The 18439-nt window shown below is 54.4% G+C and overlaps 1 protein-coding gene across 2 annotated transcripts in view; it reads right to left on the bottom strand.

Annotated features, from left to right (window-relative positions):
- The window catches only part of TLL1 (tolloid like 1), a 193660-nt gene extending 186591 nt beyond the window's left edge, over nucleotides 1–7069 (bottom strand). For both annotated transcript variants that reach the window (XM_025438977.3, XM_025438978.3), the window contains exon 1: nucleotides 6885–7069. In XM_025438977.3, the coding sequence (XP_025294762.1) occupies nucleotides 6885–7053 (169 nt within the window). In that variant the 5' untranslated portion in view covers nucleotides 7054–7069. The remainder of the gene's footprint in view (nucleotides 1–6884) is intronic.
- Between the last annotated feature and the right edge of the window lie 11370 nt (nucleotides 7070–18439).

The following is an 18439-nucleotide window of genomic DNA, read 5'->3' as shown; positions in this document are numbered from 1 at the left end:
ATAAACCACTAAAGCCATATTGCTAAATCATTCTACTGGATCCAGGGCTGGGGGGAGGACTCTTCACTCCATCATTTAGGGAGGATCGGTCCAGGATTAAGTCCAGATCTTGGACTAGGAAAGAACTGTAAGAGGCCTCAAAGTTCCCCCAGTAGAGGATGCCCTACATCCCCAGAAACTTTGCCGGGCACCTGAGCCTCGGCCTGGCCCAGGCCTAGCTACAGGCTCGAGATGCTGCAGGGGGCTTTCCTCCAGTTCAGGGGAGCAGCATGGTCCCCCTCCCCCACCTCCCCAGACACCAGATGGTCCCAGCAGGATGTGTAAGGCCTCATTTTAAATGGATTATTGGCCTCTATCTTTTCCAAGCATTCTTAGAAAAGCTTAGGGAGGTCCTAGTTTTAAATATTCTAAGCAGATGGGTCTAAGGTACTAATAAGAACTAATAGATAATATTCTAAAAAGAAAAGAAATAATGCTGGTCGATCCCTAGCACTTGATACCATCCATCTGAGTTCTAGAAACATTTAAGGGCTAACCTCTGTCCAATATACCCGCTGGTGAAGAGGCCTAAGGGATCATAATGTGACTAATATTCTTAAGGTTTACAAAGAACGGGATGGTAACTAGAGGCAAGTGAGATTAAATTTTAAATCAGGGGAAGCTGCTAAGATGTACAAAAATAGGGTCCTTACATATACCACAGGGGAAGACAATATGGTTTTGCAGAAGAGACCACACACGGCACACATTAGGCTTTCGTAAAAAAGTGAGCCATCGTGACGGCAAGAGGAAACGTGTGCAAGTACATGCTAAGTTTCTCAAAAAGCCTTTGCAAGGCTCCTACCCCCTTTTAACTGTTCCACCATAGACTAAGGAGGCCTAAACAGAGAAGGCGGGACTCTAATTCAGTAGGTCTGAATCAGAAATCATAAAGATTCCATTAACGATTACCCGAGCTGCCTCCGAGGAGGGATTCCAACTACACGTTGAACTTGCAAGTGACAGTACCTTCCTCAGAGGCAAGAACATGGGAAGACCTCAGGAGACGAGATGTAAAGAAACAAACAAAAAGGAGCTTCAAAAACGGTTTACTCTATGGGAATATATTTAAGAGAAAAAAAAAGTCTATCTAATCCATACGTAGTGACAGGAATGGCCATTTATGGGCCAAAATTGGACGGGGACCCTCACGACGAAGGCTACAGAATCACTACTGGCAAAGGATGAAGAGAATCCAAGTACATAGAATGTAATGTCTGTCCATTCCTTTTGCAAGAACCATATTTTGGCCACTTCTGAATTGGCATCAGAAACAGGAGGGATGGGGAAAAAAAAAAAAAAAGGGAAAAAGAAAAAACAAGATCTGAGGCCTGAAAACCAAAAGAAAAGAGGCTGGTAAAGAGAAGCCACTCCATGAAATGCATTTTTTAACATGAGGGTTTGGCAACTGACGGAGGTGCTGACCAAGAAATACATGCTTCAATATTTAATACTAAGAAAGAATAAAGTCGACACAGGGTTGGACATCAAATTCTGAAATGTCATACTTGGGAGGCTGACCGCGGAGCTGGGGAGCCCGGCACCGAGGACTGAACGAAGGGGCGATCTTTCCAAGAGCTTATAAACTTAGGAAGAGCACCCCAAGAATTCGTGTACGAGGGCCCCGGGAGGCTGATCTTAAAGAACAGCAGCAAGAAGACTCCTTGAGGACGCCCAAACCCGGTTTCTAGGTAAACAGGCTCGCATACGCCACTCTAAAGGCTAATTTAACCTTGCAAGTCACTGACCTTTAATCATGTTTGGAGTTTTTCCAAGGAAAGGAGTCATTTACTCAGAAGATTCAAGATAGAAAGCCTTTTTTTCCTTCTTCTTCTTTCAGGGTGTTCACGCTTATCCAAAGAGGATAAGGACAAGCTTCTGAACAAACGGTTTACGTTTACCCGTCATTCAAACTATCAAATTCTTTCATCCCTTTTACTGCATGTTATATTTTCAATTGCCCTGAGCTTTCCTGATACAGAGTCGGTCTCTCGGGTCTCTGTCTGTCCAGGTAATTTCTAGACGAACCTGAGAGATTAAGCTGCACACCGAATCTGCCCAGGCTCTTCACAGCTATTAATACTCTGATTAACACCTATTGGAACAGGACAACACTGAAACAGGATACCTCTGCCTCTCTCTGTTCTGGAATGGCCTCCTGCAGCATCAGCTCCCCCGTGTCCCTCAGGAACCTTCTGAACTAGACAGTAAGACTGCAAACTCAGATGACTATGTACTGTGCTGAAGAAAGACAATCAGAGATCCCTCTGAATTAGCTGCGTCTTTGTGTTTATCTATATATATATATATACAGAGAGAGAGATTAATTACCTATATTCCGTCCCAATGGACTTGGCTATAGAAATAGACCTGAAGCTGCACTGCACTAACTTACCTACTGTCACTTACACCAAAATGTCTTTCTAAGTGAATGTTCAGTTCACACAAGGCTTCCTCTTTGTCCACTGGTTTCACGAACCTGAAATCATCGGAGTTCTCGTGGGTATAAAAACTACACCGTTTCACAGATACATTAAAAAGGGCACAATTTTTAACGAGCGATATGAAGACGATTTCTCCTCGGGTAACATTACTGGTTAGAACAGAAGTCTGTAGCTAAGGGATGAAGATCAATATGTATAGTCTATAGGTATCGAAAAGGAACTGAGAACTTACTAGATATCAGCAGTGGTAATCTATCCCCGTGATAAACATTAAAAATCGGGCATGACCTCTGCCCTCAAAGACTTTATACTGTAACTGGGTTTGGAAAAGATGAAACCATATTCTTAGTCATTTCACGCTTATCAGATGTGAAAGTAACTGCACTTCTTTTAGTCTAGACTCTAGGTAAACCAGATTAAATTTCTATTGTTTGTTTTTCAAGGAAGTCCTCCAAAAGGCTGGCTGAGAATGCAGTGTAATTATTTGTCTGTCTGTCTATCTACGTGCCAGGTTTTACAGCCAGAAGACACCACATCAAGCTCTGGATAATCTTAACAACCATTTGAGCTCATGGAGCATCTGCTTTCCTACCTGCGTAATGGGAAGATTAACAAATTGTTGAGCTGAATAATGTACTTCCAAGCGCTTTTGGGACTATAAAGCGATGCCAGTCGTTATGACACCGAGCCACTGCATAGCTTGAGAAAAAGCAGGATCTTGTTGGAGAAGTTCAGAAAGGACACTTTATTTTATGGCCCTCGCCCTCCACTCTAGCTCTTTCGAAAGGGCAGATCAAAGGTGCCCCAGAATCTGGAGAGCACCCTCTCTTGCTTTCCTGTGGCCTTCTTTCACTTATCTATCCTCAACTTTCTTATTTTAGTGACCTTTTTTGGACTCTTATCTGGGATTTCAATGTGCTATTTAGTTTTTTTTTTTTTCCTGTTATTACAACTTTTACTCGTCTTAAACAGTGCCAAAAGGGAGGCCACCAAAAGGGAAAAAAAGAAAAAGAAAAAGATTTTGCCACTCTTTAGCCAAGATGGGAAATTAAAACCTTTCGTGTCACTTAATTTAAAAAGCAGGGTTGGTCATTTAAAAAGTGATCTCAGATTTTGGATATACTTCTCAGCCTTCCACTTGGGCCATTCTTAGTTCTCTTTCATTACACATATAAATATACACACATACACAGGTAGGTATATTCTTGCACTCAACGATAGGGAAGAAATAAGTTTTGAGTAATAATCCACTTTTAAAGTTGTTTTTGTTGTTTTATCTTCAACAGTTATCTTCTAAAATAAAGGAAAAACTAAAGTAAATGCTCCTGAAGGTCTTTTTCTTGCCCTAGATGTTTATTTGCTGAGGATAATAAACATTTATGCTTGAGGCGAAGTTCAATACACATGGCGCAACCACTTAAATCTTAAAATTGAAAAGATTCTTAAATAGAAAAAAGGAAACAATTATGTCTACGACGTTACCCTAGACAACTTCTAACACAAGGTAAACCTAAACAACATCATTTCTGAAAATAGTACTAATTTTGGAGACTTCTTATGTTCATATTTGAAATGAATGATTTTTAAAAGGCATGAACTTCTGTTGAATCTGTATAGAAAACTATATTATATTCCTGCCATCAGGCCAATGGATACATATGCATTGGAGTTTTTGTGGGTTTTTTTTTTTTTTAACATGGATAGCCAGTTGAATCTTTCCCACAACAGAGCATCAGACGTTTTCCTAGACGCTCTTTAGAAATAACACTTCATCTCTCCTTCAGCTAAAACAGGGACGTCTACGATCTTCACCCAGTCGCAAACCCGATTCAAAAGTCCTTTTTCGAAGGAAAAAAAAGTATGTTCGGGAGTGACGGTGGTCACCCACCCAGCAGGGCGGCGCCTGCCGCGACCATCCACGGGGGAGCCCGACAGACCTGCGCTGGGACGGACCGAGGGGCCGGGGCGACGGGCACCTGCGAAGGAGAGCAGGGCGGGGGCGGCTCCGGGCGGTTCCGAGCTGCGCCCCGGGGAGCACCAGGGGTCCGCCCCGCCCGTCCGGGGCCCGCCGCGCCCCTCGCCGCGCACAGCCTCCTCCCTCGGACCCAGAACGGCCCACCCGCGGGCGGACGCTCGGACGGACGGACCCACGGACGGGCAGCTCCGGCCAAGGCCAGCCTCGCCGAGGCAGGGGCACCTGGGACCGCCCCCCCGCCCCCGCCTCCGCCCCCGCCCCCCGACCCCACCCCCACCCCCACCCCCGCGGGACCGGCGCGCCCTCCCTCCCAGGCCGCCGCTGAGCCCCCGCCCTCGGACCCCCGGGACACCCCCCCACCCGGAGCCCCCGCCCTCGGACCCGGGACCCCGCCCCCGGACCCGGGAGCTCGGACCGGGGATCCCCATCCTCGACCCCGGGACCCCCGCCCTCGGACCCGGAGCCCCCGCCCTCGGACCCGGAGCCCCCGCCCTTGGACCCCGGGACCCCCGCCCCCGGACCCGGACCCCCGGAGCCCCCGCCCTCGGACCCCCGGAACCCCCGCCCTCGGACCCCGAGACCCCCGCCCTCGGACCCCAGAGCGCCCGCCCTCGGACCCCGGAGCCCCCGCCCCCGGACCCCGAGACCCCGCCTCCGGACCCGGGACCTCGGACCCGGGACCCCACCCTCTGACCCGGAGCCCCCGCCCTCGGACCCGGGACCCCCATCCTCGGACCCCGAGACCCCCGCCTTGGGACCCTGGGACCCCGGGACTCCCATCCTCGGACCCGGAGCCCCTGCCCTGGGACCCGGGAACCCCGCCCTGGGACCCCGGAGCTCCCGCCCTCGGACCCCCGGGACCCCGGACCCGGACCCCCCGCCCTGGGACCCGGAGCCCCCGCCCTCGGACCCAGGACCCCGCCCCCGGACCCCGCGACCCCGCCCCCGGACCCGGAACCTCGGACCCGTGACCCCCATCCTCGACCCCGAGACCCCCGCCCTCGGACCCGGGACCCCACCCTCGGACCCGGAGCCCCCGCCCTCGGACCCCGAGACCACGCCCTCGGACCCAGGACCCCCATCCTCGGACCCCGAGACCCCCATCCTCGGACCCCCAGACCCCCGCCTTGGGACCTCGGGACTCCCATCCTCGGACCCGGAGCCCCCGCCCTGGGACCCGGGACCCCCGCCCTGGGACCCCGGAGCTCCCGCCCTCGGACCCCCGGGACCCCTGGCCCCGGACCCCGGAGCCCCCGCCCTCGGGCCCCGAGACCCCGCCCTCGGACCCAGGACCCCCATCCTCGGACCCCGAGACCCCCGCCTTGGGACCCCGGGACTCCCATCCTCGGACCCGGAGCCCCCGCCCTGGGACCCGGGACCCCCGCCCTGGGACCCCGGAGCTCCCGCCCTCGGACCCCCGGGACCCCTGCCCCGGACCCCGGAGCCCCCGCCCTCGGACCCCGAGACCCCCATCCTCGGACCCAGGACCCCCATCCTCGGACCCCGAGACCCCCGCCTTGGGACCCCGGGACTCCCATCCTCGGACCCGGAGCCCCCGCCCTGGGACCCGGGACCCCCGCCCTGGGACCCCGGAGCTCCCGCCCTCGGACCCCGGGACCCCCGGCCCCGGACCCCGCGACCCCGCCCTTGGACCCAGGACCCCGCCCCCGGACCCCGCGACCCCGCCCCCGGACCCGGGACCTCGGACCCGTGACCCCCATCCTCGACCCCGAGACCCCCGCCCTCGGACCCCGAGACCCCCATCCTCGGACCCAGGACCCCCATCCTCGGACCCCGAGACCCCCGCCTTGGGACCCCGGGACTCCCATCCTCGGACCCGGAGCCCCCGCCCTGGGACCCGGGACCCCCGCCCTGGGACCCCGGAGCCCTCGCCCTCGGACCCGGGACCCGCGCGGCTGCGACCCGGGGGGATTGCGGGGGCGCCCCCGAGCGGGACGGAGACGGTCCCGGGGCGCCGGCTGGGCTCGGGCTCGGCCGCAGCGCATCCCCGGGGCGTGCACGGAGCGAGGGCACGAGTCTGAACGGGTGACCACTCGCACGCGTGCGGGCTTCTGGGGTCTTCTTTATTTCGGGGCGTCGTTCGGACGGGCCGACGCACGTGGTCGCCCCCGCCGTGGGAGCTCCGGGGCGGTCCGGGCGCCCCCTCCGCCTGGCCCCCGCGCGGCCCCGAGGGCTCCGTCCCGCCCGCTTCGGGGGGCGCCGGCAGCCGGGGCTGGGGGCGCCCGGGACGGGGCGAGGAGGCGCCCCGCAGACGCGCGCAGCCCCCGGCCCGGAGCGGGGGAGGCGGGGACCCGAGCGCCCCGGACGTGCGGCCCAAAGTGGGGGCCGCGGGCGCCCGGGGCGGGCAGCGGAGGAGCGGGGCGGGGGGCGCAGGTGAGGTCCCGCCGCGGCCCGGGGCCACTCACCGGCCTTGCAGGGGTCCCTGTAGTCGATGGCGTCCGCTCCGTCGCCCTCGTTCCCGTCCGAAGCGTCCTCGGAGGCGAGGCCGGCGCGCGCCCGGGGCTCCCCGGGGAGCAGCATCCCCGAGGCGAGCAGCCACACGAGCATCCCCGGGGCGAGCGCCGCCAGCCCCATCCTGCTCCCGCCGCGGCAGGTGGGCCCGGGGCTGCGCGCCTCCCGGCGGCCTGGGCGACCCGCGGCGGCTCAGGTGTCCCGACACATGCGGGCGCCGCCGGCCGGCGGGAGGGCCCCGGGGGGGGGGGCAGGTGCGGCGGCGGGAGGGGGCGGGCGGCTCCGGGGAGCGGGCGCCCCCGCCCGCAGCTCGCCCCGCCGGCGGCCGAAGTCCCCGCGGGCTCAGCGGCCCCCGAAGGCCGGGCTCCCGCGCCCCCCGCGCCCGCCGCCGCCGCCGCCGCCGCCGCCGCCCGGGGAGGGCGAGTCCGGTCTGCACATCCGCGCCTCGCCGCCGAGAGGGCCGGGGGCGGGGGGGGCGCGGGACTCGGGAGCCTCGGCCGCCGGCACAGCGACTGGCGGGGAGCGGAGAAGCGCGAGGGTTGGGGATGCGCCGCCGCCCCCCCCGGCTGTCTTTTCACCCTCTTCCTAACTTGAAAAAAAAAAAAAAAAATCTTCGCAGCATCTAACCCAATCACTCGCATCCTGCTTACTTATTCATACAATCAGGGTCAGGATCCGGGCCGCAGCTCCGCCGCCTCCCGAGCGCCTTCCACAAACAAACGCGCGCCGACGCCTCCGGCTGCGACCCGCGAGATAAACACGCACCACGGCCGCGGCGGCGCCCACGAGCGAGCGGAGCGGCGGTGCGGGGAGGCCCGGGCGGGCCGGGGCCGGGGCCGGGGCCGGGGCGGGGGCCGGGGCGCGGGGCGCGGGGCGCGGGGCCGGGGCCGACCGCAGCCTCCCCTCCCCCACCCCGTGCAGCCCCGGCCGACCTGGGGGGTCAGCGCGGCCCGACCAACCCGGGGGCGGGGGGCAGGGAGGGCAGAGCCGCGGGGCCGCCCTGGGGCGGGGAGGGGAGAGGGGAGCAGAGCAGGCGGGCCAGCCGGGGGGTGGGGGGCTGCAGCGCGGCCGGGCTGACCTGGAGTCGCGGGAGGCAGGGGTGCAGCGCGGCGGGCCGACCTGCGGGGCAGGGGGGACGGGGTGGGGGGTGCAGCGCGGCGGGCCGCCCTGGGGCGGGGAGGGGAGAGGGGAGCAGAGCGGCCGGGCGACCCGGGGTGTGGGGGGGTGCAGCGCGGCCGGGCCGACCTGGGGGTCGAGGGGGGCAGGGGTGCAGCGCGGCGGGCCGACCTGGGGGGCGGGGGGGCGGGGTGGGGGGTGCAGCGCGGCGGGCAGACCTGGGGCGGGGAGGGGAGAGGGGAGCAGAGCGGGCGGGCCGACCTGGGGTCGCGGGGGCAGGGGTGCAGCGCGGCGGGCCGACCTGGGGGGCGGGGGGGCGGGGTGGGGGGTGCAGCGCGGCGGGCCGCCCTGGGGCGGGGAGGGGAGAGGGGAGCAGAGCGGCCGGGCGACCCGGGGTGTGGGGGGGTGCAGCGCGGCCGGGCCGACCTGGGGGTCGAGGGGGGCAGGGGTGCAGCGCGGCGGGCCGACCTGGGGGGCGGGGGGGCGGGGTGGGGGGTGCAGCGCGGCGGGCAGACCTGGGGCGGGGAGGGGAGAGGGGAGCAGAGCGGGCGGGCCGACCTGGGGTCGCGGGGGGCAGGGGTGCAGCGCGGCGGGCCGACCTGGGGGGCGGGGGGGCGGGGTGGGGGGTGCAGCGCGGCGGGCCGCCCTGGGGCGGGGAGGGGAGAGGGGAGCAGAGCGGCGGGGCCGCGGGACTGGGGGCGGGGGGGAGCGGTACACCGCGCTCCGAGTCCCCCAACCAGCAAACTTTCTGCTGAGAACGAACATCCCCAAAACTGCGATTTAACAGACAAAAAGCAAAAAAGGAAAGGAAAGGAAAAGAGAGAAAGCGCAGAGAGCGCGGCGCGGCGGGCGCAGGTCGCAGCGGCAGGAAGCGCGGGGCCCGGCTGCGGGGCTGGCGCTCGCGGCGGCTCACGTGGGCGCAGGAAGGGAGGCTGCAGCCCCGGCGCCCTGCCCGCCGCCTCACTCCGGAGCGGGGCGCGTAGACGCGGGCGGCGGGAGCGCGAGGTAGACCGCGGGGCGGCCCGGCAGACGCGAGACAAACACAGGTTGCGGGAGATCGAATCGAGGAGGGGGGAGGAAAAAGGAAAGAAACCCAGAGGAAATCTCTGCAAAACCCCCGGTGGGAGCGATTCGGCGGTTTCCCCACATCTGCAAGTCGTTTCCAAAATAGGTGAGAGGACGCCTCCTCCTCCCCCGGCTGGTGACTGGGAGCCTGGCCTCTTGCAGCTGCATCTTGAACTGTCACCTTAGCGGGGGACTGGTAACAAAAAAAAAGAAAGAAAAAGAAAAAAAAAAAAAAGAAAGAAAGATCTGTTGCCTTCCCATCTTTATTGTGCATGGAAACGTCCGCCTGGCCCGAGGTCACCTGGAGGAACAGGGTTAGGGTTAGGATTAGCACCCTGCTCCCCCCACCCCCCTGCACACGCCCAGGAGGCCTAGACCCCATCAGTTAGGTTAGGGGATTTACCCAAGTTTCAGGGTTGTTGGAGAAACCTTGCAGGCCGCCCTGGAAATCCCATCTATTGCCGACTTAAGCCAAGACTAAAAGGATGGGAGGACTAGAACCAGACCTAGAACAACTGATCTGACATTCCTGGCGGAACTGGAGCTTTCCGAGAGGCCAGGGCAGCCAGGGAGCCTTCCTTCCGTGGGTCTCAGACTCTTAACCCCAGGTCACCGAACAGAGAGCGCGTTTCAAACGGCCGTGTTCAGCAAGTAGGTAAAGGTATTTGGTTTTGAAATCTCTTGCTGAGTCATCCTCAAATTCTTTTACCCATCCAAAAAGAAAAAAAAAAAAAAAAGGTTTGCATAATTAATAATGGTGTTGCTCTAGCGCAGGGCCAGACAAGAATGTGTTCTGCTCGGCCCATCTGAAAGCCCAGAAAATGCAACTTTCCTTTAGAGGATCCTTGATGTAGGGCTGATGACACCGTGTCTCCTTGCTACCCCCCAACCTTGAAAATGTCCCCTGTGAACCTGAATGACTGCAGATACCTCCTTAGACCATTTTCCAAGGGCAAGTCTGCAAGAGTTTCTACCTGGAGATTATCTACACATCACTTACGTTGCAGGAATGAGTATGTTTATTCATTTCTCCAGGAAAAAAAAAAAAAGTGAAAAATAGGGACATCTGCCTCATCATATAATGGTGCCTGTTATGGATTCCTCACAGAATTTATCATTGCCTACTTTCACAATTTTGTAAATTTATATTCTAGACTTAGAATGATTGACATTGTAGAACCTCAAATCAAAATCTAGAAATAAAAATCTAGAAATGCTTCTCTCTGGCTGAAAGAGCTCTGGTGAATAGTTACTTACACCACAATATCCTAGGCCTCAATCCCTGATTTACTTATAAATATTATTTTAAAATATGCATTCGGTCTAACTCTGCAGTCATAAAATACCTACCTTCAAATTTTACTTCTATAGTTCCTATGATTGCAAACTAACAATAAATGTTGCCCTGTCCATTTAAAAAAAAAAAAAAAACATGAATCTGCAAGAATTTAAAGAAAACAAAAAGCAAGAACATGCATACGAGCGAAGAGTTGAGTGCTCAGTCAGAATGTAGCTGCAAACCTGTGCAGTATGTGAATCCGATCTCCGCGGGGAGGTAAAAAGAGGCGCTTGAGTCCTCTAGCTAGACGTGTGCTGAAGCAACCTGGGCTTCCAGCTGCCACCGGCCTCCGGTCGTCGCCGCCCACAACAGGACCCCATCACCCCAGGAGCCTGGAGAACAAAGCCACCCAAGGGAGCCGAAGCGGGCGGCAACTCCATGCCAACTGGAGTATAGACTGTTTGCTATCAGTGTAACTAAAATAAACCTCCTTGTGGACCATGGGCACTAGCAGCGTGAGTGTTCAGGGCACCTGGGTGGCCCAGCCTTTAAGCACTGACTCTTGGTTTCGGCTCAGGTCAGGATCTCGGGGTCCAAGGATGGAGCCCCATGTGCAGGGGACCCCGGCCTACGGCAGGGTCAGCTGGAGATTCTCTCTCCCTCTTCCTCTGCCCCTTCCCCTCATCCTGTGCTCTCTCCTCTCCCCCTCTCCTCCTCCCCTTCCCCCATGCTCGCTCACTCTCTCTAAAATAAATAAATCTCAAAAAAAAAATGTATATTTTCTTATCTGACCATTTTGTGAAAAGCTAGTTGTTACTGTTTTTTGTTATGAAACCAAGTAATACAGGAGTATACCCTTCTCCCTTGTTTAAAAAAAAAAAGATGGTTCAGATGAGCATGGAATAAAACGTGTTTCCCTCTCTCCCTTGGCCTCACTCCCCTCGTCTGAAGTAGAAACTATCACCCTATTAACCAAATAGTATCTACAGAGACGGACTCCTATGAAACTGTCTATACGCAGGTTTAAAAAACAGCAAATAGGGATCCCTGGGTGGCGCAGTGGTTTGGCGCCTGCCTTTGGCCCAGGGCGCGATCCTGGAGACCCGGGATCGAATCCCACATCGGGCTCCCGGTGCATGGAGCCTGCTTCTCCCTCTGCCTGTGTCTCTGCCTCTCTCTCTCTCTCTGTGACTATCATAAATAAGTAAAAATTAAAAAAAAAATTAAAATAAATAAATAAAAAACAGCAAATATTGGCAATTTCATACGATTCAATCTATTACTTCAGGGCTTAAAAAAAAATTCTGCCATGTACTAATGCTGCTGTTTTTTTTAAATTAAACGATATGCATCTCAGTTAACTATTGTTAAATGAGAAGATGCTTCTCTGGGCCTAAACGGCCTCTGACTTCCACATTCTTAGACACCACATTCTATGACTTTTTTTTTTTATATCACATTATTTCATATGTCCCTGTGGCAGGATGCTCCCAACTCTTGATAATTAGGATGACACCACAGTTAAGCAAAATCTGTCTTTATTGCTGTTTCCTGAGTAACAAATATAGTGTCGGGAACAGAATGAAAAAGTGAACAGAAGGCAGTATTTGCTTCACAACAAAAGTGTTGCAGAAGGTGTTTGTTTGTTTGTTTGTTAAGAAAGAAGACATACACCTCCCCCAGGAAGCAAAAAAAATAATAATAAAAAAAAAAGAACCTCCCACCTGCATGGATTCTGGTGTGAGTAGGGCCCACTGACGTCATTCCTTGGTACTTGCTAGCCTGCTGACTACTGTCTTCTCTAGCGTGTCCTCACCTTGGAGGACAGAGATCCTCTTCGTTCGAATGGCTTTGAGCTACTCCAGACCTTTTAACCCTCTCTTTCACCCCATTTTCATGTGACCCTCTACAGCACACATAGGCCGCGTCTTCCCTTCTTTCCTCCTAGGGCCTCTCTCGCAGCCCCGAGCAAGTCAACATAGCCTCTCTTACTTCTACTTCAGTGTCCAAGGTGTGTTAAAACCCCCGATGCCACGTGGGATCATTTTAGGCAACATAGTGATAAACTTTAAAAAAAAAAAGAAAGAAAAAATAGTTCCATATGTGTGTATATTATAAACCCATATACGTTCTAAAGGATGAATTAACAAATTTGCGATTGCATATGTTTCTCACGCTGTTCAGATTAAAAACCAAGTTAGTTGCCTTATGAAATTAAGTCAATCATAAAGGTGGCACGGGAAGGTCAAGCGATGTTTGATCAACCCTGATCTAACGTGAGTCCTGTGTCCCCTTAGGGCCTCCGCTTGGGGTGCGCAGCACCCCCTTGGGGGCCTCCCACACACCAAACCTCAAAGGACTCCTCCTCTTGCTTCCGCGCCGCTCCTTCCCCTTTCCAGCCGGCCACTCCGGAGGGCCACGTTTGGACCAGGAGCCGCAGGTACTGACCCTGAGCACCTCGGGTCGTTCGCTTGTGTAAGTAGGACTTGCTGGTTAAGTCTCAAGAAGAGCCGCTGCCCCCTTTGTTCAAAAACCACGTATTATGGGCTGAGGACACCTGGAAATGATTGTATTCTTCGTTCAGGCATCAGCTTGCCAGAGGGAAATGGAGGCCACGGAATGGAATGAGTAGGAGGTTGACTCATCTCCCACCTGATGGGACTCACAAGTTCGAGTCCTCCAACAGGTGTTCCAGTGTGTGACCCCTGGGCCCGCACTGCGTCCCCCCTGCGCTCCCCCCAACAGTTGGCGAGGGAGGCACAGGAATCTGGAGCTCAGAAACCGTCTCCCAGTCCAAACTCCAGCACTCTGCTTACTGGCTTGGTCACGGTAACCCTGAACCCACTTTTTAAACCTCAGCTGTCCTCACTCCCTTCACGCCTAAAACAGGGATAATCTTAGGGGTGATAATATGTCCCAGAGTTGTGACAAGGATGGAGTGAGCTAACACACGTGGTGTGCCCCACCGCTCCGCTATGCACTGCGCTTCTGGTATGTGTGCGCTGTTATGGTCTGTTAAGCTATTCCAAAATAAATAAATAAATAAATAAATAAATAAATAAATAAATAAATAAGAAAATAAAATGTGTCTCTAAGAAATAAAATCATTATTCCCGTTGCTTTGGAAGCGTACAGTGTGTTCTCTTGAAGTCTCCAATGCCCATTTCTGGTATGTGTGTGCTGTTATTGTCTGTTAAGCTATTCCTAAATATAAATATATAAATAAATAAATAAATAAATAAATAAATAAATAAATAAAATAATGTGTCTCTAAGAAATAAAATCATTATTCCCATTGCTTTGGAAGCGTACAGAGTGTTCTCTTGAAGTCTCCAATGCCCATCCTTTAATCTTCATGGGGAAAGTAAATGAAGGCACCTGAAGCGCGTTCTGCAAAGTCCAACTATTTCCACCCATCTCAATGCGCCATGGGAAGAGGGCCGTGTCCTCCTTCACCTCGAACTAAACGATAGGACTCGGGGAGAGTAACTCGTTCAAGGCTGGAGAGAGACAAGGGACAGACCAGCGAAGACTCCGGGTCTCACTAGCAGAAAAAGTCTGACTTGCTCATCTGGCAGCCGCTTCGCCTCTGGGTTTCCTCCCTTGGGTGTTGAAATGAGAACAAAAGACCTCAGAGGTCGGAATCAGAATCAAGTACGATTGTGCATGCAGTGGACTTTTGGGTGGGTGTAAGTATATTTTAAAAAGTGGTCATTGGCATTCTTCTGGTGACCTGTGGGGAAAACTCGTATGCCGTGAGCTTCCCCACTGGCAGGAAGAAATCCACACACACACACACACACACACACACACACAGAAACACACACCTGTGTACAAATGAAATAAAGCGAGGACAATTTTATTCGAAAAACCCCACACAAAACGTATCACATTGAAGAAAATATTTAGGTGACATTACTGGCGTTGCTTATAAATTTCCCAGTAATACACATCTGTGACCAGCATCTAGAATGATCTAGAATGCCCCTGCCCTGGCCATTACCTGCCCCCTTCGTTTCAAATTTCCATAATATGAACATAAGGGAAGTCTTCCCATCCTTCCTATGCAAGTTCCCTCTCAAATACAATGTGAACATCATTTCATCCTACTCTCCCATGAAGATGAAAAAATAGGCATTGGAGACGTCAAGAGAACACACTCTATGCTTCCAAAGCAATGGGAATTCCAAATCAATGGGAATAACGATTTTATTTCTTAGAGACACATTTTATTTTAGTTTTTTATTTTTAGTTTTTTTTTGGGGGGGGAATAACTTAATTTTAAAAATAAAATAATTGAGTAGTACCAGCTTCTTGTGAGAAAGAAATGCCCAAACTACATGAGGGCCTTTCTCCGAGTCAATCACATGCCAATGTTCTTCTGATCTGACGCTACTTTAAAGGGAGGGACAAGAGAGCGAGTGCGTCATTCACGAACCCACTACTGTGGCCTCGTGCCCCCGACCCCCACGGGCTCGCTCGCTGTCTGCCCTTTGAGGGCCTACAGTCCTCCTGCTGGCCCACCCCCCGTGACAGGCAGGGAGAGCCACCTGGTGACAGTGGCCAAGAGCCTCTGGCCCCAGCTAGAGCCCCTCACCTGTCCGCGAGCCTCTGGTGAAGCCTCATTTTGCATCGTCTCCCCCCTGACGCCCTGGACGACATTCTAGACAGAAGCACCTCTCCCCGCCTTGCACTCAAGTCAGGCCCAGGAGAAGCCATGCCTCCCCTGCACATCCTTCCCGTGACAAGGGCCCTGTCCCCGCTGTGCAGGAATCCCACGAGATGCACAGTTCACACGCACGAGTGCAAAGTAGCTTTTGAACTGACAACAATGAAGCGGGGTCCATTGCGACAATCTAAACCAAAAGCCTAATATTCCATCACTGGGAATATTGAACCCTAGAATCAGGGTGGAAATCGACTTTAAGAATCCATCTAGTTAATACGATGGAGCATTTGGAATCAGAAAATGTCCTTGGATCCTTGCTCGACCTCTTGGGACAAGTGTCTTGGGACACTTGTTCTCGCCCAGCTCGGTGGTTCTCACCTTTACCGTGAAAGGCTTCCTCGGTCGGTCCCCTGCAGCGCAGCCGTCCCCGGGCTGGGCAGGCGGCTCGTGTCCTGCCCGCGAAGGGCAGCCTCCCCAGCCCAGCAGCCACCAGCCAGAGACCCAGGGGGACACGTGTGCGCTGGCCCAGTGGCCGGGCTGGCGAGGGCCCTGAGGGGGCCTGGCTGGGGCCCTTGCCTGTCCTTCCCCTCCCCACCCGCCACAACTCAACTGCCCGGAGCACCCGTGCCCCCAGCACCCATGTCCCCAGCACCCATGCCCCCAGCTGACCCACGACTTCACTTCTCCGGCTCAACCACGGTCGGGGCAGCCGGGATTCCTGGAGGCCAGTCCCTCTCGGTCACCAGCAACGAGAGCGCAAGATGCCACCTGGGTTCACCAGCAGCGTCTGGCACACGGTCCCGGGGACTGGTGGGCCTGGGTTTACAACGCCAGTGACCTCAGCGTTTGTGACGCGCTGGGAGGTCACCAGGCCGTTTGATGGCGTGACTCTGTGCGTCGCACGCGGCCGCACGGCCTTGCACGCCGGCCTCTCTGCATCCGACTCCCCGTTTCGCTCCGGGTCTGGTGGGCCTGGTGTCGGGGCCAGGCCACGCTCTTGCCGTGAGCGGCCCTGAGGCTGAGCTGGGCCTTCCTCCTCAGGCACAGGCCCTGGGACTGCCTGGACACTCTCGCAACCACCCAAGTGGGGGTGTTGCTCTGGAAAACCGACTCCCAATCCTCGGGGAGCCTCCCAGGGGTGCTTGTTTGTGTGTGCATGGCTTTGCGTCTTCACAGCACTTGCACCACGTTAGCCAACGCTCCCCAGACTAGGCGGACACGGTTTGTTCAAGGCCTGGCGACACCAGCCCCAGGACCCTGAGACCCCGAGTGGGGGGGCATCCCTTGGGGACCCGGGGGGGACAGTTTCCTTCAGCTTAGGTCTCTTCCTCACCAGAACCTCCACGTTGCTCTTGCCAGGACGCAGCGGAGCTGGGGTGTCAGAAGCTGATTACTCAGACAAGCTTCTGGAAGCCCCCTCAGCTCAATTATCTAGCCGCTTCAGAGGAAAATGGGTGTGGTGCTGTACTTTTTCGCTAGAGGGAAAGTGCTGACATTTCCGGATGATTTCCTCCGTTTTCTACTTTAGTTAGCATGTATCCGATAGGAGGTTGTACCCAGTGCTTTCCAGATCATTCCCCCTCCTCTGAAAACAGCAGCATCTGTGAGCGCAGGTCACGGTTCACTGTAAGGCTGTGCGTCGTGTCCCCGTCCTCACCGTCAGGTAATCCGGTCCCAAGGCACACGCACGGGGTTGCTCTCCTTTGCTTCCTCTGTGCTTCAGAAAGGTCGAGAAAAGTCTGCTCATTCACAGGGGTTCCTACACCGACACCAAAAGTAATTAGGTCGTATTGCTGGGCCAAAGTCTGAGTCCAGTTCCCTTTGAAAACACGTCAGTGATTTCAGGAAAAAAAAAAAAAAGGAATAACTGAAGATTTAAACATCTCTAGGTGACCTGGAAAAATGAGTCGGTTCTCCTTTGTCTTCTTGCTCCAATAACACTTGCTGCACGGGGTGGAAAACTGTCATGTGTTTGGCTTTAACATCAGTGCAAGGTTTACGGCTGACGCTTTTGAAATCCTCAGACCACATGCAAAGAACCTAAAGCTGTTCGCTTTTAATTACTAGTAAAACAGGAAAGCAATTAGTAGAGCAATTAATTCAATATGTAGTAGGACCTTTTATTAGCCGTTTTTATTATAATAGCCCGGCATATAAATGCCGCAGCTCACTGGACATGCTCCCCAAGAATAAATAAAATTACCCTGAAACAAGAAGCTCTTCATAAAACAGAGGGCGTGCCAGCTAGGGATCCTAACTCTGCAGAAAACATCTGAGTAGACCAGTTAGTCCCTAACTTATGTTCTTCGTACCCCTCGAAGCTAACTTGTTCCTAACTGAATCCGTATTTACGGCTTTGGTCGCAGTATCTGAGCTATTTTTAATAATTTCCCCAAATAAGAAACATCAAAGTGAATAATGTGATGATAAGTTTTAATTTAGCTCAAGAGAACTTGTTTTATTGCGAAATTAGTTGTTTCTTCTCTCACATGTCAAATCCTATAGGCTGGAGTGATGACAACACTTTTGATCTGCAAGATTTCCTGTAGCTTTTGAAATTCCCTCAAAGACGAAATCTGGGGTTTTTTTCCCCCCCAGTTGTCATGTTTTTCCATAAGACTGATCTTTTAACCATGTCGTTCGTTTCAGGGTAAGTTTTCAGAATGATTGCTCCATTTAAAAGTTCTCCTGGGGATTTAGAACTCGTACCCCCGCACCACAACTGTGAGGGATTTTTGGATGTATTCTAAGCATTATTTTGATTTGTTCATGTTCTAGTTGCTAGGATGGGCAGAAAAATCAAAAGTAAGACACGCATATCAGAGTTGGAATACTGAAAGTGCTCTTACAATAAAACTTAAAAATTGAAATGGCCAGAGGAGTATCTGCACATAAAACCTATGAAAGTGTGCGAAGAAAGGGACGGGACAGTATTACCTCTTTTTCTAGAAATTTGAGTAAGTAAAACTTTTGAAGACATAATGTTTTGTTTTTTTTTAAGACTTGACTTTATAATATTCATTTTGATACTAAATAAATGTGCCTGCCACTTCACGAATGAGCGAAAATAGACTAATAACCCTGGTCATCGGCCGACCTGAACTATATGGAAGCATTTACTCTGGGGAAGGTTACGTCAACCCTTCAGATCCTGTTCCTCTGTTAGGCCTTTAAAGGCCACGTATGGTGGAAGCTCTTAGTTTCAAAGGCAGAAGCCGTGCAGGAGGTGGACACTAATTAGCCTTAAAGTGTTTCAGGGCCTGGTGTTCTCATGGGCTCGCTGTCTGAGGCATTTCTGGGACTGAACAAAGAGGATGCTTTGTGGAGACTACCTTTGGCAACTGCGTCCTCGTTTGCTGGTCAGTTTTTTGACATCCTGC

This window comes from Canis lupus, chromosome 15 (assembly GCF_003254725.2).
Source record: "Canis lupus dingo isolate Sandy chromosome 15, ASM325472v2, whole genome shotgun sequence".
NCBI classification, from domain to species: Eukaryota; Metazoa; Chordata; class Mammalia; order Carnivora; family Canidae; genus Canis; species Canis lupus.
Note: the sequence above shows the minus strand (reverse complement) of the source record. Positions and strands in the feature narration are given on the sequence as shown.